Below are 24,386 nucleotides of genomic sequence, written 5' to 3' on the forward strand. Positions count from 1 at the left end.
TACCATTGCTGCTTCATGTTTGATTACCGGTAAGTTACAACAGCTGTGCCTTCAATAACCTACCATGAATACCATACCACTAAGTACCATACCTTGTTCAGTGATACTAGATGTTTAATTGAAACTAAATTAATCCATGTGATATCTACACGTGACTGCCACGGAAAGCAAATTTCTTGTTACCTCTATACGTTACTATCTATCTTAAGCAACAAAAAAAAGGCAGATTAAGTGTTGAAGTTCATATTGTGGAGTAGATTCTACTTGGATATTTGTAGAAATATTATAATATCCTTGCTTTAATTTAAGGGAGATTTTTTCACAACCTTATCCTACAGAATGTGTACAAAATCTATATAGTCCTCTGAGTGTCTTAACAAAGTCTGTTGTTATTAAAACTTTTTTCATGCCATTGGAGTTTTCACTTTACATTGATTTCAGCTATATTCATCTGTTTTCAGTTTTTGGATTCTGACAGAAGGAACTTTACTAAATAAAAGTTATTAAAAATATCCATTAAATTAAATAAAAACACTCTTTGACTAGAGAAAGAACACTTGATTGCTTTCTGAAAGCTGTATATAAGGATATTCCATAACCACATGCTGTGAACTTCGCCCTTTCAACAGTGACTAGCATCTAATTTCTAAAGTAATACAGCTGAATATTCCACGAAGATCATGGGAATAACAAAGGTGATTGTGAGCCTAATTCTGTGTAAGAAGCTTTTATTGATAACAAATTACTGAAGGAAATGTATAGAGAGGAGTATCGAGAACATGGACACTGATATTAGGGTGTAAGGGTTAGTGATAAATTTTTATTTCTTCCAAAAATGAGGTGACATCAAAATTTTCAGGTCAGTCATGTTTGTCCCTATGTAAAGAAAACTGACTAAGCCACACCTTGGAGAAAGTAAAATATACAGTGCACAAAATATGTACACCTTCACAACTGCTACTTACAGGTAAAGATATCACAAGATATACATCTATCAAGCAACCCAAGAAACAACAGTTGCAGTCTATTTTAGTAAACTATAAAGTATAACAGCATTTCCCTCTGGATCTTTTCCTTGCCAATGTCCTTCACCAATGTTCCGAAGTCCACCAGGAATTTCTGAACACATTTCGTTCACATCATTCCCTTTCAACATGAAGCAAAGAGCAGCATTTTTCACAGGATGTGATGTAAGGGCTGGATGACAAACAAGTTGCAGTTCCAGTTTGGGTGATAGAGGGAATGTGCGGGTACTAAGGCCTTCTTCGATCTTGTTTAGGTGTAGTGGTTGCTTACCAGTGATCAGGTGGTAAAAGTGCTCTACTTCGTCTATGTCCTTGTTCACAAAAAGTATAATGCGAACTCCAGAACCAGGTGACAGTTTCTTGACTGCAAACACAGGCCCTTCCCTATTTGCAGCTTTGAAATAAACCTCATCACCAGGTCCTTCTGCAATTCCTTGTGGCACATTGACTTGCTCCCATTCTTTAGAGTTACCTCTTACTACACTCAAACAGCTTTCAGAATTTTTTTCTGCTCGCTGTGTAAACATTAGCATCACACCTACAGCAGGTTTTGTTAGACCACCATTATCCACCCGTCTGGTCTTAGATGCTGGAGAATTTGAGGGGCTTGATCCATTGTTAAATTTGTGTTCTGGTTCTCTAACACTTAAGAATGGGAAAGTAGAATGATGTGATACCAACAGTGAGGAAAGGGTTTCCTTGAGATTTGAGCCTTCATCAGTAGGCATGGCTATCTCTATGAAGCATGGTGGGGGAATTATTAGAGACACAGCTGAAAATGATACAAACACATCAAATCAGTGTTATTTTTCTTTCATTTCTAGGGAGTGCATAGCCCCTTATCATGGCAAAAATATGCAGCACTGCTAATATGAATGGCTAATTCTGTAAAATCCTTTTTTCCCTTTTTTTTTAAGCCTGCTAGGAGTAAAGGATGAGCCCATAGCTGAGGTGGTAAACATACATTTTGAGACAAGCTTATGATGACACTTGCATGTATGAAAACATCGCAAAATAAGATAAGACTATATTTCAATCCTACTTCACAAGATTAACTGTTCTCGGTGTAAATGTGAATTTATGTAACAACCTTCATGTAACATGGGAGAGTGGGAGCTGTAGGAAAAATATCCTTCAGGGTCCTGTTTTCGGATAAAATGGACTATGTAAAGCCAATAAATAGTTAGAGACTTACCACTAAGAGTTTTGTGCACAAATAAAATCTAAAGTAACAATGGAGACTTATTCAGCATTAGATGCATAATTGCACTCACAATTTTTTGAGAATAAAATTCACTTCCTATATTGAAACAAACCTTGAATCTCAGTGAGTTTTAAATGAGATATTTCCTCAATTTTTCCCTCTAAAAAACATTGCCCCAGTTTGTCGTAAGTGGCAGTACTGGAAAACTTCATTAAGAGCTGAAGAGCACTATGGCGTAGAGGTTCTAGATTGTCATCTCCACTCTTCTGTGATAAAACTTGTCTTACTTTTCTGATGGTTGTTTCATCAAGGCTGGAATTACGAGAACTAGATGTATTTTCAAAGCTTAATAAGGCTACAAGGTCATCTTGATTGGAATAACTATGCCGACCTTTGATTACTTCAGTACCCCACTTGCTGTGAACCTTTCAAGAGAAATAAAAAGTATTGTATTAATGGTATTCCCTTCACAGATATTGTAATTTAGCATCGAGAATGAATCTATGTTAGCTAGTAGCTGAATAATTCAAATACCTGGTATTTATAAAAATCATAATTAAATGATTTATCATAACATTACAATTTCTTCAAATGTTAGAGATACATTAGCTGCTTTATTTTTCACTAATTATTTGTGATTCGACAAATTTAATTCATTAGTTATTGTTGTGACTAGCAAATCCAACTTGTGCTTATCAGTCGTCTTATTTTGTTAATCACTTGTATGATTACAGACCAAGTTGGACTATACTCAGTGCCATTACAATTATTAATAAATATGCCATGCTATTTGCTATTTTTTTCAGACTGTACTGTTGCTATTTTCTCTTTTCACAATTCTTTAAAAGATCTCTGAACCCTCATACTGGTTACACAATATTTTTGATGGAAATATTCTTTTGAGTCAGTTATTATAAAAAAAACCAACAACAACAAAAAAACAAAATCCTCCACAATAATCCAATGTCTATACTCTTACATGTAGTTGTCACAGAAATAAAGTCAAAAGTGTTAAAAATCTTAACAGTAACACTACTTCCCTGGAACTCATGGTTTCTTCCTATCCAACATCTATACTCTTAGTAATCACAGAAATAAAGTCAAAAGTGTTAAAATAATGGTGAAACTACTTTCCCTGACCTCAAGGTTCTGTTTTAGCCCCCCCTACCCCATCCCCCTTTTCTAGATTTATGTCACACTAACATCCAGGATTGAATGCAAGTATTGCCTGGTGCATAATAAATACATGTATATATCTTCATATCTTATTGTGAAAGTCACAGTACTTTGGAAATATTTTCAATGATGAAACTGAAGAATGAAACATACTCCTTTTTCAAGATAAAATTGTTAAATCTGATATACTCAACTACTCTAAACAATTTTTCTGATTACTACTATCAGTTTCACTGCTAATTCTTCAAATGAACCTGCTGCATTCATTTCCATCTTGATTAGCATACTTACTTTAATGACAATTTTTAAAAAAAGTGACTGCTCCTTAGGTATTGCAGGAAAAATGCCTTTTATAATTAAATAAACAGTACATGTGTGTGTTTAAATAAAAAAGGAAACTGTCAAACACACAATTTGAACAGACTTGTTAATTTCACAGTGTTCCTATTTACTAGATTTAAAGGTGACATTGTCATCTGCAAAAATTTCCATAATATTTAAAAGTATGGACAAAACATTGTTTAAATTTTCAAAATTATCCATTTTCCATAGAACACGACATTCAACACGTTTCCGCTGATACTCAATTTATCGAAACTTGACAAGATGTCAATCACTGATAATGCCATTTTTTACAAATGTCATGTCAAATTAATGCGATAAAACAATGCTAATAACAGCAAGCGCTGAATTTGTCTACTTCAAGCTGGCCTACGCCAATCGCTGTATAAAAGAAATACTACAAAATTGACAGCAAATGGGATCACTTTAGGCTTAACAGGCAAACATGTCAGGTTTCTACAAAGATAAAAGATTTAGAGATGTTTATTTCTTTTGGGCAATGGCAGAAGTTACACTGCCTACACACGACTGAGTTCCCGCTCATAAACGATGTCGAACTTTCGCTTTTCTCCTGTTAGAGAAAAAGCCGGAAATACCCTACTAAATACACACCGAGGGGTTAATATCTTCAGTTAAAACATTTATAACATAAAAGACGATATAACCAGACAACCAGCGACAAAAACTGCACCTAACGCATTACTTGTGGTCAATCATTTCTCCATTTCGCACAAAAACATCGTTCATTTGCTACATGGTCGGCTGACAATTTTGAGAGGAGCCTCAAAAAAAAAACCGGTGATTAGATAACAAAATACAGGGAATTCACTTTGAACTATTTCATTCCAATTGTCCGAAATCTGTTAAACGTAAGCTAAGCTTATCCTGTGGCGTTGACATCTGTGAAATCAAATCTCTCGGGGCATGCTTTTATAATCAACAGACAACCTTTCGGTTTTTGCACAATGTCGCGCGCTTGGTCATAAAAATATAGACGGTGACACAAAACAACTGGTACCTTTTTCCTTCTTTGGGACTGTTCTGCAGCAGGGTGGTAATGAGCTGGCGGCTCCAAATGCGGTGAAAAAATCTTGCGAATCAAATATCGTTTCGGGATTTCCGTATCTTTGTCGAGGTGAATAAGTCGGGTTGAAGCGGCGTCAGGTACATCTACATCGATACCATCTTCGTCCAAAAAGGTGAGATCAAATTCTTCATCTTTTACATCAGCCATAGATTATACAAATGTTATATAAACGTTAAACTCGACTACGAAGATACCGTAAAAAGAAACGTAGACCAGATAGCGTGCTTTCAAAATTGTAAGCCTCTATCAAAACGCTCCCCCTCGGGCAATGTTTTCTAAACAAATAACGCGAGAAAGTCTGGAGCCAAGATTTGTTCTCGAGAGAGATTGAGGAGAGTCCAACCCAGTACTTGCGGCGCAGTCAACATGGCGGCTAGCCGGAGGGGGAGGATTAACCGGCACTGAAAATGACAGCAATTGAGCACAGAATTTGTCTTTGTTAAAGCCAGAAACATGGAAGAGAAAGGTAAGAGGTGTTGAGCTTTCAGTTAGTCAATGTTTTAGTTTAGATGACGTAAACTCCTTGGGGCCGTCAAGGAAAAACCGAAAGCATTGCAACAATGAACCAAAAGTTTTTTTTATGTGCATTAAAGCTTTTGTTGTTCCACTGGTTAATATTATACAGACTGGATGAGGAGGTAAATTTTAGTGAAATAATTAATATCGCCCAGATAATATTTTGATAGTTTATCCGTGACTCTCACCTAGTATGATGTGACAGATAGCAGAATTAAAGTTATGGTGAAGAACATTTTTTCTTTGAGGGAGACCAAGTTATTATGTGTTTTTAGACCCAAGAACACCCTGGTAAAGGCTTAAGGAAAGTGTCAGTTTTTTCATTTATCCATTTATTGAATCATTCATGTACTTAATCTTTCATCTCATTTTATTTATCCTGGACCTCTTTACTATCTAACATTTTATACCTGTTTAATATTTATTTGCTGGTTAATACTAACTTCAGGCAAACATGATTATGCAATAGAAAAGGGAACTGTTCTTATGTAACTAGTGTTTAAATTTAGGTGGTATACTACTCTAGCATCTAAGTTGTGGAGCCTGACAAAAAAAAAGAGACTTGGCTACAAAATCAGTATAAATTGGTTGACTCAATGAGAAAATTTAATATAACTGGGTCAAACCTTGTGAACTGGTCATCCCAAGAATGCCCTTTTACTTATTTATATATGGGGTGTAGAAAGAGCATGGTTATTTTGCTTTGGAACCAAGTAGTGAAAATTGTCATTGAGCTCTGTGGGTAGTAGTGAAGATTTAAAGTGGTATTCAGTTTTCAATGCATTTAGTAAGTCTGTCTTTACTAGAAAAGGGAATTACATGATTTCAGGGTTGACAATATTAAAAAGAAAGTTAAAGGAATGGTGTAACAGTAAAAGTGGTAATTTCTTATCTGTGAACTTTTTTTTACCCAGATACAGAGCATGGATCTCATGCATTGGAATATGCTTTTGATCTTCTGGAAGTTGGGTGTACAGGCACAATTGAAATCATACCAGAATCATTCAATAAGTCATCAAAAAAGGAATTAAAACCACTAACAACAGTAAGATGATAAACATATTCTGCCTTTTTTTTTATCTGTTGTTATTCAAGCAGCTTTAATGTCCTGTCTAGCCTATTCACGTGGAATGTGTTCACCATGTAAAGTACGGAGAGTGATGTGAAATGAATTTTTCTCAAAATTTTAGAGTTAGTCAAGCAAAATTTTGTGAAATTTATCAAGTTTTTCCTCTGCACAGCTTCCATGTGGTTTACCACCTTTGTTTGCACCAGATCTAAAGACTGATTTAGAAAAGTATCTTCTGGATCCTACAGTGCTGCCCATCCATGACTTTCAAAGAACACAGAGGTAATAAAAGGAAGTTTGCATAAAGAAGTCAGGGGAAAAAGAACAGCCTGGAAACCATGTTATTTTGTTTTAATCTCTGCCATTGATCGTTTTAGCTTCCTTGAGTGAACAAGACAGATTTTCTCCTTAGAATATTAATACAAAATCATGGAGAAAAGTGATATGAAATTCAATAGAGAAAATAGACTTAAGTGGTTTATTAGCTGACCCAATACCAAATCCACTGAACTAACATTATAAGAATTGTATGGTGCATGGTAAGGGGGAGTAACCAGTGAGATCTTGGGAGTGTAAGCATGAAAGGGTTGAGATATATTTTTTCTTGTCAAATTTTAGATTTTGGCCACGTGAACGAGACCCAGAAAGTCTGTTGTTTTCAGATGTGTGTCCTGTTCCATCAACATTAAAAGTAGAGAGAAATCCAACAACAGGAGAACTTCTAGGCTATAACGAGGTAAAGAATCATACCCATTTCTCTTTCCAGTTTCTCCAGTTAGACACCTAGTCTTTCTGTGTTTTGCTATGTTAAATTGTAACTTCAATTAGTAATTAATTTGACTACTGGAGAATATGCTGGACTTTGGTTGAAACATACAAGCATACAACAGATAATTTTACACATCCACAAGATAATTTGACTATAAATTATACTTGTCATTAGTGAATAGATATTTGATACTTGTAATTCTTTTTACTTCCAGGTTATGTTGACAGATACAGGATGTACATCAAAAAATTCCATGTCACTTTTAAGACAACCTGGGCCCCTATCAGCATCGGTGAAGGGAGAGTCTACAAATTACCCGTTTTTACCAGGTAACATAAAGTTAGCTTCCAGCAATGTGTTTATCTGTAGCTAACAGTTAAATAGACAAAAAGAGGGATAAATGTAGTTTCATCATACTGGTTTTCTATGGCTGCAACTTTCACAAATGAATAGTAGTAAATGCCAATCTCATGCAACACATTCCATTCCATTTATTGCAAGTTCTTCTTTTCCTTCTAGAGCTGCAATTTCTGGATTGTCAAAAGAATGACAGAAAATCATCATAAACATTTAAGAGAGCAAAATTACATCAGTCGCTGTGTATAAAAAATGTAATTCTATCAAGTTTAAGTGATAAAAACTGTTTTTTAACTCTGGCTATTTTTTTTTTGTGAACCTTGATAATGTTGCCTCTTCTATTCTGGATAATTTTTTTTCCATTTAATTTTGAAGGTGGTATGGAGACCTTGGAAACTACAAAACCAGGTCTGGTATTTGATGGTGAGCTGAACTTTGAGAAAGGTACATGATACAATCAACCCTGTCTTTGTTTTTACATCACCAGTGATGTGCTTGACAGTATGTACTGTAATTTGCATTTGTAGCGAAGGCTTGAAAACATCCTTACTGTTGTATTTATTCTTTTTACACCTGTAGATCTTCTGTCTGTGCCACCAGGCTTTAAAAAAGGTGCTAGATTCACTGAAGATAAGGAAGACCAAGGTCAGATCACTCAAAAAACAACCATAGTATCATATTGCCTCATGGACTCTCCAGCAGTGTTTAATCTCAGGCAATAATCTTTATTTGTGGGAGAACTGGAGGTTGTAACATTCAGCATGCTGGATTCCAGATTGGGAGGTTCTGGTTTAAGACCTGACCTGGTCATTGTGTTGTGTTCTCGGGCAAGGCACTTTCCTCTTACACTGCCTCTCTCCAGTGCCTTTTTCCCACCCAATTGTATGCTAGCAATACTCCTAGTCACTTCATTTTATGGAAATCAGATAAGCTGCAGCAATGTGGGCCACTTTCCTTGAGTGCTGAATTTACAATTTTATTTTAATATCCCTTGTTCACAGTTATGTTCAACAGTTATTTGATACATTTTTTGTATATTTAATTGTCTTCAGAGAGAGATTCCATGGCACCTGTACCTCAAATTGTGGCTATGTCTGACATCATGGCTGGTACCACACTGGAAGACCTAGAGTACAGTGATGATGGTGATGACCTGGAGACAGATGAGGAAGACATAGATAAGGTGCAGTGTGACTCTGTTAGTGAAAGCACTCAATCAAATTCAGTTTAGTCACTGCTGAAATCAGAAAACTGTCAACAAAATATGATGGTGATATGACATGGAGGTCAAGGAATACATACAAACCATCAAAGCACCAGCTTATTACTACCATTGTTGTTATCTCACATCTGATCAGCTTTTTCCCTATGGGCACATTGACACTTCAGAAAGATTTCTGGTGGTCATGGTGTCTGAGTGTCTAAGTTATCACACAAAATATCTGGTGCTTTCAAAAATTTTGTCGAATCATTTCTTTAATACATTTTCTGCTTTTTTGTATTACTTGTCTCAAGGACAACTCTTAACAGCTCACGTATGAGCCGTTGCTCATACGTTTTGTCCAAAGCCTCCTGTTGTAAGCAAGTTTTCCCAATCAAGAGTCACTCCTTCTGTAGAATAATATTTTGTCTGTTGTATCTTCAGATTGATAACTCACTTGTATTTCTTTGATGTTCCTGTGTTTAGCTTTCTGATAAAAGCGAATCTGTGAGTGAACCAGAGGATGGCACAGAGGGTGAGAACAGTGAATGTACTTTTAAATTCCCTTTTAACTGTCAACACAAAGATCAGTGGATTGATCATGGGAAAGTAATATCTGAGAAGGAAAAGGAGATTTGAAACTAACCCTAAGCAATTACTGAAGTGACTTTGGAGCACGAGCAAACAAGCCTTAATAGAGAAACGGTAAACAAGATTCTTAAAAGGAAATAAATTTTTTCCTTTTTTCCTTTTACAGGAAGTCTCCAAAGACAGGATAGTCTTGAGAAAGTATTGGTCGAGGTACATAGAGAATATACTTGTGTCTCCTCTCCCTCCACTCCCTCCCCTGCCTCTTCTGCCTTCCCTGTACTTCAAGGACTGGATCTACCACTAGATATTACAGTGTTGCATCATGAAGAACGCAAATGGGGGCTGGATGCTATATAGTTTTAGTTTTCGTCGGTTAACGACAGAGTGTTTTATTCAAACAATAATGAGCTGAATCAAAAGACGTTTGTTTCAAGTGATCTTTAGGTCGAGTCAAATTTATGTATAATAGGTCAATCTGTGAGTGAAGCCCTGAATTGTACTTTTATTTGTAAAAGGACTTACTTCAGTCCATCTAGTGTCAGGACAGATGAAAAGTTAGAACTCATGCTAGGTCTGAGCACAGGAGGAATATTCATAAAGCAATCAAGTGGCTCTCTCTTTACTTGTTTTAACTGTGTAACAATATGGTCGTTCATTAGCTTGCCTTCAGCACTCTGACAAAGAGGCTTAAACTAGCATGTTGTTTATAGTTTACCTTTGACGCCAAGACATAATCTTTTCATGTTATCTTAATTTCTTTAGGGAAGCGATTCAGAAAAGACACGTACTTCTTCATCGTTAGTTACAGACAAACCCATCAAAGAGGAGTGGGCTGTTATGGTGAACGTCACAGAACCTGTCAAAGGTTTCCATAAGCGAGTTCCTGATATGGCGCATGAGGTGCACTATCGGTTTGTTCAAAACACGATTAACGCTTATCTTGGATTATCTTTTACATAGGATTAATTTTTCGTAATGTACTTAGTGTTTTTGGTGTTTTTAGAGATGAAAAGAGGAACAATCGGATCCTTACAAATTGAGAAAACGTATGGCTAACTAGGAATTAAAATCAGGATCTCGGCTAACAGTCGTATTACTGACTTTGAAATGACATGAAAATGTAAACGAAAGATGGAAAAGGAAAGATCGCGTGTTTCTTTTCGTTTTTGGAGCGTGTCAACCTTTTCATGTAAGCAGTAAGAACTGATTTTTTTAAATATTTCGGTTTGAAGGATTTACTTCAGTTCATTCGATATTACAGTAAACAGAAGTTCATCGTTGGTCTTCGGGGTTTTCATTATTAGGGAGGTTAAGCAAGAACATTTTTGGGACGCGGGCGGCAGCCTGAAGTCAAAATTTCTCATTCCTTTTGCTCACTACACCTTTTTGGTAAGCACAATCTCGTTTAAAATGCCGCTAAAACGATGACCTTACGGTCGATACATGGGTGTCAAAGCGCACCAGAATTAGGTCTTTTTTTTCTTCCAGTTGCCGTCTGCGCCTCAAAAAACGCCTCCTCTCTATATAGCCCCAACCCAGTTTTCAGTAATCTAACCGCATTTTTTTGCGGCGTAGTGGTGTTCGTGCCCGTTGGGTTTTCGTGTATGTTAGCCAAAAAGAAAACCCTTTACTTTCTTTAATGTTTACAGTGGAAGTTTGAGCTGGACACGTTTCAAAAGCAGGCCGTGCTTTGTTTAGAAAATAACGAAAGTGTTTTTGTTGCCGCTCATACCTCAGCTGGAAAGACAGTGGTGGCAGAGTATGCCATTGCTTTGGCTAGTAAACACATGACAAGGTACTCGTCTGCGTGGCAGAAGTTTCAATTAAAGCCGGTTCCCAGTCTACCCCCGCCTGTAAGACTTTTTACCGTCGTCTGTTTAGCCTGCAAGCAGGCTCTTTCGCTCGAATTTCACCTTACGGATCCTATTCGCGCATAGCCGCCTATAAAACCATCGGCAGGCGCTCACGGAGAAAAGTCATTGAAACCTTTGTCCTGGTGGTGTTTCTTCTAAGTTTATCATTGGCACTTAAAACTTCTGTTTGCCTCTTTTAATTTTTACTTATTCTTGAAAAGCTTTAGTGAACATTCTACTCCTAGTTTTCGCATTGACCATTTTACTGTTAGAATAAAGGAAATGAAATTGCTATGTAAAATGTATTTCGGCAAGCAGGAAAACACAAATGTTACGGCTGTTTTTATTTTGTGAAATATCAGTACCTAAAGGGAAAGGAACTAAGCGATCAAGAGACTTTTCAGTGAGGGTTTTTCCGTTATTGTTTGTTTATTTCCAAGTTGTCAGGTTCTCGTTAAAAAAAAAACAACAGAGGCCATAGGTACCTTACGTAAACGTTCAAGCCGAAGGTTTCCCTTGTCTTCTCGCGTAGGACAGTATACACGTCACCAATCAAAGCTTTGTCCAATCAGAAGTTCCGCGAGTTCAAGGACACTTTTGAGGATGTAGGTCTGCTGACAGGTGATGTGCAGATCAGACCTGAGGCGTCCTGTTTGATTATGACTACGGAAATATTGCGGTGAGTATCGCATTTTTTTGTTCTTTTAGAGTGGCTAGGGTTTTCTGGGAAATGAGGACTGAGTCCTCATTTCTCAGTTTTGTCTGTGATTGGTTTTTAAACTCCTACCTTTAATTAAACAAACCAGGTGCGAAGTTAACGGGGTTTTTCTGTGCATGGGGCTTTACAATAACCAAGCTTCTGTGATCTCTTGCCCCTGTGCGACAATTTTAATTTTCGTCTGTCTCCAATTTTCAATTAAACTGATCTGGAACACTGGATTGCACGTATTTTTGATGATTTTGCTCAGCTGATGGCAAAAACCACCTAGAAAATCTGATTATTTAATTGATAAATCAAAAGTTACAGCAAACTAGCGAAAGAAAGGGCGCCCAAATGAAGGCACGATTTTTTATGTAGCGTTCCCCATGTTGGTCGGTAAAACACCGCATAAATTGTCGTTTGGCAACATAATCAGTGAGATGTTGCGCTGTCGTTTTAGAACCCTAAGATTGTTTATGTACTGTTCTCCCATGTTGGTCGGGGGAACACCTCGTAAATTATCGTTTTCGAACCCTTCGCGGGGTTATATAAGATTCCACTAAAAACGTTTAGTCTCATTTCTTGCAAAATATGAAGTGCTTTGATTTCTTAAGAACAAAAAATTGTTTGGAAAGAGCCTCACGAGGAACTTTCAACACTAAATACTACTTCTGATTTGACAGTTCCATGTTATACAATGGTTCAGACGCCATCAGAGACGTGGAGTGGGTGATTTTTGATGAAGTACATTACATAAACGATGCAGAGGTAAGCGATCGCCTTAGCTTTCCTAAAACCACACACTAAGTGACTGGCTAAGTGGTCGCGAGGCAGCGATGTTAAACACGTTCATCTTTTTACCTCATTACTGCATGTTACATCTTTTACGTTTGTTACATGTATGTGGGACATCAGTCAGTATCTATGATGTGTTTTCATTTTCCGTTTTTTTGTACAGAGAGGTGTCGTTTGGGAAGAAGTTCTCATTATGTTACCAGCGCAAGTCAAGATCATTCTGTTATCTGCAACTGTACCTAACACGCTGGAATTTGCCGACTGGATTGGGTGAGTAGTTAAATCACTCTATTACTCTTTCTCGGTCATGAAGTTTGCTATACTTAGGTGTTTTATTATCTGCCTAGCCAAAATTTGCATCCTCTAATGATCTCTCAGGATTTACTCGAGAATTTTCGTTAATAATCGCTAGCAGGGCTCTTGAAGAGCCTTCGCAAATCATCGCCATACAGTGGAACTGTGGCGGAAATAATCAGTAGATCAGTTGTTTTTCAAGTCAGCGGCGCCCCATCAAACTTGCTGAAATGAGCTCAAATTTTCCTCTTGTTGCTTCTCTCACAGACGCACCAAGAAGAAGAAAATCTACGTGATAAGCACTCCCAAGCGCCCAGTCCCCTTACAGCATTTCCTATACACAGGCAATAGTAACAAGACAAGCAATGAACTGTTTATGATCGTGGATGCTGACGGTAAGTTTCTGACGCGCGGTTACGAAGCAGCTGTGGCGGCGAAGAAAGCGAGAGAGGGGAAAGGAAAGGATGCATATGGCTCCAAAACTCACCAAACAACAAACATTAAGGAGGTGTGCAGCCAAATACTTGAAAATATTTTAATGATTCCTTTACAAAATTCTATATTACTTTAAACGAAACTCGTGCTCGTATGGATGACAGATTTTAATGCTTTAGGATAACAACAAAGAGGTGATAATAAACTTGAAATAAGAAAGAGAATTTCAGTGTAAGATTGGCGAATGCTGAGACGATCAAAAAGGGGACTAAAACGATGACGTTTTGGATGTTAGACGTATACTTCAACAAGCACTAACTTTGCTATTCTTCGAACTTCAGTAGGGAGATACTTAACGGCAGTTCCTTCATTGAAAGTCGGCCTGCCCGCTATAACTATATTAGCTGATGAATGAGGGTGGGGTGGTCGGTGTATTATACCCTCCAAACTTACCAAGAGTCTGCGTGTTCGTAGGAACGGAACATCTGGTTGTCTCTGGTTGAAATGCTTCGCAAGAAGGAGAAGCTTCCTGTGGTCGCTTTTACCTTCTCCAGGAAGAGAGTGGATGATAACGCAGACCAACTCAGTAATCTTGATCTCACCACTTCAACCGAGAAGAGTTTGATCCATGTTTTCATTCAAAAGGCAATAGCAAGACTTAAAGGTCCTGACAGACAACTGCCACAAGTGAGATTTTTGCGCATTTATTTTGCAGTTAAAGTTGCGTTTTGCAGTCGGGTCCTCGGGTAGTCAGGTTTTTATTTCCCTCTTGTGGCCTTTCAATTTTTTTTGCCACGTAAACTATGGCGAGATATTTTGCCTGAGATAGTTAAATTTTGTCTGAGATAGTGGCGTAGTGTAACACCCCTACTGTTTTGTGTTTAACTTATCTTCAACATTCGGTCGCGAGAGCTGTCACATGTTTATCTGGGTATTCTTACGAGTCGTTGTGAGACAAGTTCTAAGAGGGAGTACACTTAGAACCAGAAATGCTTATTTTTGTGCCGCTTTCTTCACCGAACGAAAATCTTTCCGGCCAGAGGGTTTACATATTTGAAAATTAATTTTTCACAATGACAACTCATGTCATTGAAGAAGAGTTGCAAGAAAAATTTGCTTGCTGTATTTGGGAATTATCGCTGATCTTATTGCAAGTGCAAGATTCTCTTTTTGCGGACATAGTCACTCTACAATTAAAAAAAGTTCCGCCCTTTTCCTGTCATGTAGGTTTCCAGGATTCAAGAGCTCCTTAAGCGCGGCCTTGGTGTTCACCACAGTGGAGTACTGCCTATAATTAAAGAGGTCTGTGTGGTAATATTATCCTTGGGTAGATTTATTCTTGCGACAATGATTCTACCCTGAATAGGTCGAGTAACCTGTCATCTATTTTCCAGTTAGGTAACGTGATTTTCAGTTGTTATTATAGCCAGAATTATCCACTACAACATCATTGTCTTGTCTCCTTAAAGTTGTCACGCAACCCTAACAATCCGCGAACATTCTTATTGGGTTGATAGTGTTGAGCATAAAACTCCTCAACCCTTGAACTCCCAAGATCTGATTGTTAATTCTCCCCTCTAGCTGTTACATTTTCTTGTAAATTAGTTATAAGAATAATGATTGTAGATATATGAAAATCATATATATGCACTGCTGTAAAGAAACGAATATAAGAGATCCTCGCAGCTATAAACACTACTGAACTAGTAGTTTAAATAAGACCTGAAAAAAATTCAGGCCCGTACAGGATTTATAAGAATTTGGTATTAGATCAGGATAAATCCCACCTGATAAGTTGTAGTATTCTTATAACCTGTTTGCTGGATAATGTAAGTATATTATGAGGAGAAGTTTCATGTCAATCACTTCAGTGAGTTAAAGGGTTAATGTCAGTTTTGCTGAGAGAATTCCTTTATTACGCAGATGGTGGAAATGCTGTTTGGACGAGGCTTGGTAAAGGTGAGTTTTTCATGGGTGTTGTGTTTTCGCGCCTTATATATTCGTGGTTGGAGAACTCTTACAGTACCTTGTTGCTGTATTGACCGCGGTGTTGAGGGGCGGGTTGGGGGTTGATATGGCTATGATATTCAGTAGTGGTGTGTTTGTTCTTGTTGCGATTTTGACAGCCTGATGTTGAATGAATATTGGGCATGTTTCAGATCCTCTTCGCCACTGAAACGTTTGCCATGGGCGTCAACATGCCGGCTCGTACAGTGGTGTTTGATACAACCAGAAAGCACGATGGGACAAGTTTTAGGGATTTGCTGCCTGGTGAATATATCAGATGGCTGGCCGCGCTGGCCGGAGAGGTCTGGACCCTACTGGGACTGTAATCATACTCTGCAAAGGGAACGTGCCGCTGATGGCGGACTTACACAAGATGATGCTGGTAGAGTGAACTACATTTCAGTGAACACTAAAATTTGTCATTCAGTTGGTATTTAGTGGTAATCTTCGCGATCTTCGTCTCCTCTTTCCATATTTATAATTTGGCTTATAATTTGATGAATGATCGTCCAAAATTCAACGTAGTAGAAATAGATGTACATTTTGAAATGTTTTGTCTCACGATGGACGATCGTTGCCAATTGAAGATGGCGACCTTCGGCTACTTTACTGCAAGTCTTCGTCAAGGTGATATGGTCAAATGATCATGTGTTGTTAATGTAGGGCGATGGTAAGCTGCTGTTTGGTTCATTTTAGCGCTGTCTCCGGATGCGTTGGGCCTGTTTTGTAACCCGTCAGTAGCTTTTTTCTATATATTAATCTGTCAAATCAATAAGAGTGACTGAAGACTGACCATAGATAGGTGAAACTTCTAGTGACAATATAGTCTTTTCTTTCTCTTTTGTTTAACAGGGTAAACCAACTCAGCTTATTTCTAGGTTTCGTTTGACGTATTCTATGATACTGAATCTGTTGCGAGGCGAGGAATTACGTGTAGAGGACATGTTTAAAAGAAGTTTCGCTGAGTTCCATATGCAGAAAGACGCTCAGGAAAGAAAACGCCAAATGGAGGAAGGGGAGGAAAAACTCAGGCATATAAACGATGTGGATTGTACGTTTTGTTCTGGAGATCTTAAGTCTTACTTCAAGGCTTGTCAAGAGCTGTCGCCACTAACTAACACTGTCAAGGTAATGATATGCATGTTAGCCATACCGGGTCGTTTGTGTGACCATCACTTATTAGGCTTCGATTTACACAAGCTAGCCAGACGAGTGCAATGAAATTTTTTTTTCACTTGATCTTATTGTATTTCAATTCATTCATGTGTAAAAATGCGTTTCCGTGTTACTTTGAAATCACACATCTCAGTTCCTTGTAATAGGTTTACCTAGTATTTTAGTGGCAGTCTGATAGTTACACTGTCCTGTTTGCAAGCAGATTGTATAAATTCAAAGATGAACGAAAAGTGAAAGCAGCGTGATTTATTTTCTCCCATAAGGCGGCAATATACATTCGTCTCCACATGGTCAGCGGGCCCTCTCTGCCAGGGCGCATCGTCACGATAAACATACCGCTGAGCACAAGAACGCTTTAGCCGTCATTTTGCAGGCAGGAAACACTTCCTTCAAAGGCCACTTGACCATGCAGTCTCAAGTAGTGTCCCGTCCAACGGAAAGAAAATTGTGAAAGTGTTAGTAATATGTGGACCCAAAGGAAAAAACCAAAGCAGGTAAGAAAATTAGTAGAATAGGTTTTTAAGTTCTTTGACGGGTCCTTACAATCAGCGAAGGGAATTGTTTGACTCCAGATCGTTAATAGATGAGCCCATTCGACCGAAGAAGACAGGTTGCAATGAATAGATTGTGCATTTATGTGTGAAATTGGATGGGGAAGATTCCTCTAGTAGTATTGAAAAAAAATTCAACTGGAAGAGTTCATTTTGTAATTACAACGTTTTGTCGAAGAATTTGATTGCCAGGCATAATTCCAGTGTGGAACTTGTTCTTTGTGCATTTCGTTACAGAGGACAACGATTTTAATTCATCAAAAGAAAGTAAAGTAGACGCATCAGATATTGACAAGGAAGTGCAGCCTTTTATAAAACAAAACTTATTTTTACCCAAGGGGAACGATGTTCTCACCACATTTTACAAGTGAATGGAAATGCTATCACTGCTTATTCTGTTCGTCAAATGAAAAGTTGATACTGCAACGATAATAGACGATCATTTAAAAAAGGGGAATGTTGCCAAGGATTTAGGTGAAGCAAAAACGCTCTGATTATATTTTCGTTTGTTTTTCTAGTGAAGGTTTTCCCCCTGTGACTTTTAAGTTGAATTAGAATTAACTTTGGACGGTTTCTTTAAAGGAAGACTTACCAGGAAAAACTACCATTAGTGCAGAGCAAGAACTGCTTAGATTATACGAGGCTAATCCCGAGGGGAATGAGCACCCCCATGGATCATATTAAAGACTTTAACATCCGGGACATGGACATGGTGACGACAATAGCGAGAAACAAAGTCTTGAAGAACCAAATTGGCAAACTTCGCATGCTTGACACTGCCCCAAGTTTACAGAGCATGGGAGTTTATTGATTAGAGGCTAACGTAAACAAACTATAGGGAAATCCGGTTGTTTCCAAATTCAATAAAGGAAGTCTTACTGACTTGCTTGGTCTCTGTTTGTCGAAACGTCTGCGTCTCGAACTCAGTTTTCGTGGTGTATAGGGCACTAGGACGTTGGGGAAGGTGAAAAGAAAAAGAAGTAAGTATTTGTTTTCCATTCCAGTTTGAAACATTCTCAAACAGATGAAATTACGAGAGCACGTGAACTTCCTAAGATATTTATTGTCCGACGAGAAAGTCTCCCAAAAAACATAGAGAGGAACTTCAGCAAAGAGTAGAGGTAAAAACTGTTACTTGACAATCAAATTCGTTGTGTCGTCGTGAAAATGCTATTTACCCTCAAACAAGGTTCTAAACTTTTCATACCAGGTTAACTAATTACAATCCAGTTTCTTAGCGCGTTGCTTTTTATTCTCCAGGTTTTACGTAAATTACGTTAAGTGGACGCGAATAACGCTGTGCAGTTGAAGGGAAGAGTGGCGTGCGAAATAAGTAACCATGAACTGATGATCACAGAACTAGTGTGAAAATGCTTTCATCAATCTTCATACCACGGCGATTGTGGCTTTGCTGTCTTGATTTGTATTCCAGCAGGTAAACGTTGCATTTAGTTTGGGACCTTTTTCACAGACTATATTTAAACACCTGAGAGCCCGGAAAGGACTTCAAGAAGACTTATTAACATTTAATCTTTAACGCGATTTTGGTTTTTCTCTACCAAAGTAGCACTCTTTCTAATTTCTCTCTGTTCCAGCGGTCGATGCAGCCAAGGCCAAATTTAACCAAGACGTTAGAAGAGGTAGGGAAATAAAAATACAACGTATATCTGTGTAGGATGTGCTGTGTATGAGGTGCTGTGTGGCGGGCAGTCTTATCGTTGACTATTGAATTAGAAAGTAGAATATGAGCAGTCCCTCTTTTTGGCGAAGTCCGTGGCGCGAGTAGAAAAAAATACATGTATGCACGCCGCGCGGAGCTCTTGGAGTGACAAACATGAAAATCCTCACTCCCAGACTTAAGCGGTTGCGATCCCATCAAAGTTTTTTACTCGCGCGAAGTAACCTCTCAAACATTATGGACTGCTCATAGTCTAAACTGGAAAGAATTATAAGGAAGAGACAATAACCTCTACTCCTCCGTAACGAGTATATTGCGTCCCTTATCCATGCACGGTTCAAGGCTGCCTCTAGTACCGTGATATGAGGTTGTTTGCACTCGCTTGGTAACAAATTGATTTTCTAAAAGAAAAATACAATTTCTAAGGTTTTGCGCTTGGGTGGAGCCCTGATTGTTTCTAGATAAACAAATCTGGCAAAATTCGATGAATCGTTTGTCTCTCTCATAAGGATTCGGTTTTCATATTTTCAGGGCAAGCAGTTCATATGACAAATGCAGCAGAACGACTCGCTGACCTGCAGTCTGAATTTGGTCTGCCTAAGTAGGTTGAAGAATTTTTAAAGAGCAGTACAACTTTGGTACTGGTAGAGGCTGTGTTGGATATGGGCAAGAGGAAGGCCTTTCTCTGAAATAACCAACTTGACAGATGTGCCAGGAAGGTTTAGGAGAAACCTGCCAACATAAATACGGTGACGAAACGGAGGACTAACGATTTTTTTAGCCTCCTGTTACTTAACGCTCTGCGGAATTCTTACACCAACTGATTGTTGGGACTTTTTTCTATGACATGCAAATCATACGTTGTGGTTTTCAGTAATTTTTTGCACGACAAAAAAAAGATATTGCAGGTGAAGTGTCAGAGGGGTTCTTAATTTGAATTGAGATGGTTAGAGAAAGATGGTTGAACACTTGGTACGAGCATTAGAAGTAACGGAGTGAGGGATTCGAACTGCAAAATCTATCGATTTTTTGGACTGAAATACAGTTCTGAACTGAGTTTTCACCAAGCTGAGGAACTTCACGTAAACGGACTTATTTATTTTCTTTATCAGGGATCATTGTTCAGCTGCATTCAGCGATTAGATGAGACGTTGTCGTGATGTTAGAAAATGCCGCTCGCATCATCGGAGATCCAAAGCTTGGAGAGAAGATGGAGGAAGCGTCCGCTATGATCAAAAGAGACATCGTATTCGCTGCAAGTCTGTACACGCAATGAACTAGTGACCGGGAATGGAAAGCATCAGCATCTTATTATGACTCAGCAGCATCTGAGTCAATGAGATGTTATCCCGTAAAGATTAAGTTCGATTTTAATCCATTAGCGAAGAACGACCGTTTTCGCGGAATTGTAGGATTGAGGTCACCCATGTTGCTGGTCAACCTGGTTTTGACCTAGAAAATTTCGTGACTTAAAAAGAGCTCATTTAAACCGCCATCAAACGAGTTGTTAAAACTAATCTACTGAAATTCTTTAGGTGCATATTTCGTAAAATTAAAATTAAAAGCTCGAGGCTGAATAGTCCCGTCCTGATTCAGGAACTGCTCTTTCAACGTTTTTAGACTTAGCGTAGACTAAACTTGCAGGATTTAACTAAGTCAGAGTGCACATCTAAATGCCTTTTTTATGACTAAACTTGCGTAACTCGTAACTCTTGGTTTAGAAAATGATCTTTTAAGTCTTTTTAGACTTTGCTCAAAATAAACACACAAGTATAAATTAACTTAGAATAAGCTTTATATTTTTCCAAATGTCTTTTTTATCACTTAACTCACGCAACTCGAAATGTGGTGAAATTAGGATTCTGGTGGTGTGTTTACTCACTAAGATATGAATCCAAATCATTCTAAAACCGGTCAAACCGGATGGAACAAAATAACAACGTTCTCCTCACTGTAGTACGTGATTTATATGGTCTTGAATACCCCAGACAACCCTTCCCCCGAGTTACCCTGGTCGAGCTATCTCTTCATTTATTTCTCTGAAATATTCAACCAATGTCTAAATGAAAATGGTGAACTCGTCTCTGGGGTGAGACAGCTCGGGATGGCGAGTTGTCCCGCCTCGGATCATCCTTTTCCCATCTTAACACTTCGGCTCGCCTGCCCGAGACGAGGCGGCTCAAATTTTATTTGATATATAACCTGCCCAGCTGTCACCAGAGATAATAGCGAGGCTACAACTGTTACCACTCACAACTTCCATATGAACGCTGCTTAAAGTTGTCTTGAAGGGGAGGGTTGTTTTGGGAACCCGAGACCATGTAAATAAAGCTTTGGAGTTAGGATTCAAAAAATGAAATTATGATGAATTAGGTATCCAAATAAAATTGATATAATTCAACGAAAGAAGTATTCTTTTGGATACGCGTGCAGCAGCCTCAGAGGTAGAATATAATTGCCCGAGATTCTTCTTATAGTAAGTGTTTCATCCACAGTTATCACAAGTTTTGACAATCGACAGCGCGGGCTCACCATAAAATGTAACAAATTAGTGAACGCTTTTTAACTTTGACTCAATTCAGTGACAATACTTATTTCAACACAGTTTACATTAAAATGGCGTGAGCGATGACAAAGAATTCGTCCTGAACTGTTGAATCAGATCTTTTTGAAACCTCGTAAACTTCTTTAAATATGCTCGTAATTGTCAATGGTGGAAAGATAATTAAGAGTTGGATGAAAATCAACGTACCTCAAGTAAGAAACTCGGTCTCAATTATTCAAGAGAAGAGTTCGGAAGAGGCTACAAACTGTCACCATACTTCAGAAGTAGTTTACCAGTAACGATAACGAACGATTCTTAACTCGATCTTGTTTCAATTAACCTTCTCTTTCCTTGAGGACCCTGATAAACACCGTATTACAGATGTAAACATGATAATGATGACAAATAAAACAACAACTGAAACTAAGAGTACAACGGACAAAACATCAAGAAGGAAGAGCTTATAAAGCGGCAGATCCACGCCACGTGGTCTTAGGTACTGTAAATCACCTTGAGCCTGTGTATATTCCACCCAATCAGCGGCTTCCTTGACGGGTGAACGTGGCAACAGTTGAACAGATTTTGATATTCGCTTTGCTTTTTCTCGGTAGCTAAAGGAATAAGATTGCCACTGTCACTATCGGTAAAAAATTGAAGGAATGTTTCCAAGAACTGATGAAAAAGTATTTGAGTTCTGTGATACTAACCTTGGATCTGTTAAAACCTTCTGTATCAAATTAACAAACTCCTCTGTTGATGTGGCTTCAAGGTCCACCACCTCAGCAAACCCAGCCCGCTTTGCAGCCTGGGCGTTGTGTGGTTGATCTCCGAAGAAAGGTGAACATATCATAGGAACACCATGGTAGGTTGATTCTAGCATTCCATTGATTCCTGCGTGTGCGATAAATAGGCGTGTCTTAGGGTAGCCAAGAATGTCATTCTGGGGTAGCCATGGCAACAGTTTGATGTTGTCGCTGACGGTGATTTTTGAAATGTCTGCAAATTTGAGAGAGAAGATCATGACTTGCGACATTATCGAAGAGTTAAGCGGAAAATGTACACGCAAACACTGTCATCTTCACTAGGTACCCTGTCATATTATCTTCGTTTGATCGTCATGTTCTATGTCAGTATTGTTTGTGGGAAGTAACTTCAATTAGAAGCTAATTACGGTTGTAGCACCAATACGATAGTTATAAGCAGAAGATTATTTTCTTGTTATAATTATTTTACATTGTACGTCTGTCTTGTTTTTAATGAATACTTCAAGAAGTCAATCGCCCTTTGAACTGTCAGCACTACAGATATATGATGTTTCTTTCATTCAAATTCTCTATTAACCCTTTTACTCCCATAGGCGACCAAGACAGAATTTCTCCTTACTAAATAAACATAATATCAAACAGACAAGTGATGAGAATAAAGAAAAATATTACTTAAGGGAAAATATTAGTTGATTCAATACCAGATTCCAGGAACTAACATCATAAGAAGCGAATGGCAGACAGTAAGGAGAATTACTAATGAGATCTTGGGAGTGAAAGGGTTAATTGATATAAAGTTGTGGATTCTTCCTACATGGTACATGTGTAACGCCTTGTTTTCCACGAAACTCTTATATAGCCCAGTATGGTGGAATAATTTCAGTTTTGATTGACGGTGTGCACGATTTTGCCCACAAGAAGTTTAGTCCAAAGAAATTCCTTCCTATTGACATTGCTTTGTTAAATCTCATACATGATTTATTTTTTTCAGACAGACATACCATTGGGCTTAAGTTTCCATATAATCTTCTGTGGTAGTTTGGAGAAAGTTTCAGCCATAATTTTCAGTGATGAATCACTCAGCGCTCCAACCACTGTACCAAACGACACCAAGATCACGCCCTCGTCCCCAACCTTCTGAAAGTACTGATCTATCTCGTCTGGAAGAGATTTAGTTGGACTAGCAAGGAATGGACCCACAACACGTGTATCTAGAATGAAATGAAGATCTCACGATATACATTTTACACGATTGGTTATAAATCCTGTTTGTCCCCTCGAAGCCCAGAATCTTATCCTATTTGCTGGATTATTTTCTCCAGTAGGCTCACGTAACATGACTCTAGAAAATCTAGAATTGTTCACACTGTCTTAGTATGCGATCCAAGCAAGGAAATAAATAGCGGTAAAACATGTAAATTTATCCAAGCCTCAAAATGGAGCATTAAAGTTCTTAAATGCTCATTCCTTGATCATCTGATAAATGAAGTTAAGTAAGTAAGGGCCAGCACCTAAAAGGAAAAAACTCCGTGACGTGAACTTTCATTTTTTTTCTTACTCAAATTCATTGAAACCTTGATTTGCGGGTATAAAAGCATTTAGTAGAAATATTCAAGTAACAGCAGCCTTCTTCGAAAAGCACGTAGTCAAGAGATTTAAAGTGACCGTAGTATAGGAATTTAAAAAAAATCAAAGATGCCCATTTTAAACAGTGTTGGTACCTACTCGGATAAAGAGGCCTTGGATGCTCTATAAAGAAATCCATCTGACCGATTATCAAGTCAACTCTGCCAAGTGTTTCTTGTATGCTCTTGCCAGGTGTAATGGCGTACTTTGCCTTGATCTTCTCATAAGGCGGACACATATCGTAAATGTAAGATCCATATAGAATAATCCATTGTAAAAGACTCCATGCTCTTTCTGTAAATGTTAGTCTGTCTGAAAGAGAAACTCCAATCTGTGGTATGTAGGAAGGAGGGGCAGGTAAGCCGAAGGCGAATGCTGTGGGAATATCTAATGTGGCAGCTGATATTAGAACAAGTGGAAGTGAGAATTTATCCGCGACCAAAGACGAGCAGAGGTAAATAAATTCACCAACAATGATATCTGCGTGAGATATCTCTTCCACGACATCTGTATTACTGAGAAGGTCATCACAATAAACAGAATGGAACATTAGGAGCCTTTGCCATGTTTGTCTTGGGCTTAGCGATTTGAAGGTTTGAGAACTCTTTGATGCTGACCGGAACGC

The 24,386-nt window shown here is 38.2% G+C and overlaps 3 protein-coding genes across 3 annotated transcripts in view; 1 reads left to right on the forward strand and 2 right to left on the reverse strand.

Annotated features, from left to right (window-relative positions):
- Nucleotides 1-7: 7 nt before the first annotated feature.
- On the reverse strand, nt 8-5,103 carry LOC131778712 (uncharacterized). Its single transcript, XM_059095139.2, has 3 exons — nt 4,766-5,103; nt 2,342-2,654; nt 8-1,797 (listed from the first exon to the last, which is right to left on the reverse strand). Exons 1-3 carry the CDS (start codon nt 4,979-4,981, stop codon nt 1,025-1,027), a joined length of 1,302 nt encoding a protein of 433 aa, XP_058951122.2. The 5' UTR covers nt 4,982-5,103; the 3' UTR covers nt 8-1,024.
- A 68-nt stretch (nt 5,104-5,171) lies between these two features.
- On the forward strand, nt 5,172-20,607 carry LOC131778689 (superkiller complex protein 2). Its single transcript, XM_066165385.1, is given in 28 exon segments — nt 5,172-5,300; nt 6,265-6,395; nt 6,592-6,701; nt 7,038-7,155; nt 7,403-7,517; nt 7,921-7,989; nt 8,125-8,190; nt 8,598-8,728; nt 9,233-9,281; nt 9,504-9,547; nt 10,100-10,237; nt 10,987-11,132; nt 11,723-11,869; nt 12,574-12,658; nt 12,849-12,955; nt 13,247-13,487; nt 13,889-14,101; nt 14,642-14,716; nt 15,338-15,373; nt 15,574-15,691; nt 15,694-15,803; nt 16,274-16,549; nt 17,735-17,942; nt 18,205-18,269; nt 18,409-18,510; nt 19,939-19,977; nt 19,979-19,993; nt 19,995-20,607. Coding segments are annotated over 28 exon segments (3,075 nt in total). The 5' UTR covers nt 5,172-5,287; the 3' UTR covers nt 20,103-20,607.
- Nucleotides 20,608-20,750: 143 nt separating this feature from the next.
- LOC131778688 (UDP-glucuronosyltransferase 2B33-like) overlaps nt 20,751-24,386 on the reverse strand; it is a 5,206-nt gene continuing 1,570 nt past the window's right edge. The window contains exons 2-5 of the mRNA XM_059095091.2: nt 23,861-24,386; nt 23,137-23,346; nt 22,079-22,367; nt 20,751-21,982 (exon numbers count right to left, since the gene is read on the reverse strand). The exon at nt 23,861-24,386 is cut by the window's right edge and continues 84 nt beyond it. Of these exons, the coding sequence (XP_058951074.2) occupies nt 21,703-21,982; nt 22,079-22,367; nt 23,137-23,346; nt 23,861-24,386 (1,305 nt within the window). The 3' untranslated portion in view covers nt 20,751-21,702. The remainder of the gene's footprint in view (nt 21,983-22,078; nt 22,368-23,136; nt 23,347-23,860) is intronic.

This window comes from Pocillopora verrucosa, chromosome 4 (genome assembly GCF_036669915.1).
Source record: "Pocillopora verrucosa isolate sample1 chromosome 4, ASM3666991v2, whole genome shotgun sequence".
NCBI classification, from domain to species: domain Eukaryota; kingdom Metazoa; phylum Cnidaria; class Anthozoa; order Scleractinia; family Pocilloporidae; genus Pocillopora; species Pocillopora verrucosa.

Bases quoted from the DNA above. Each gene is read 5' to 3' on its own strand.
- LOC131778712 (XM_059095139.2), bottom strand. From the start codon at position 4,981: ATGGCTGATGTAAAAGATGAAGAATTTGATCTCACCTTTTTGGACGAA. The intron at 2,655-4,765 runs GTACCAGTTGTT...TTCTCTTGAAAG, and splicing joins AGTCCCAAAGAAGGAAAAAG to GTTCACAGCAAGTGGGGTAC. The intron at 1,798-2,341 runs GTTTGTTTCAAT...TATCATTTTCAG, and splicing joins AAAACTCACTGAGATTCAAG to CTGTGTCTCTAATAATTCCC.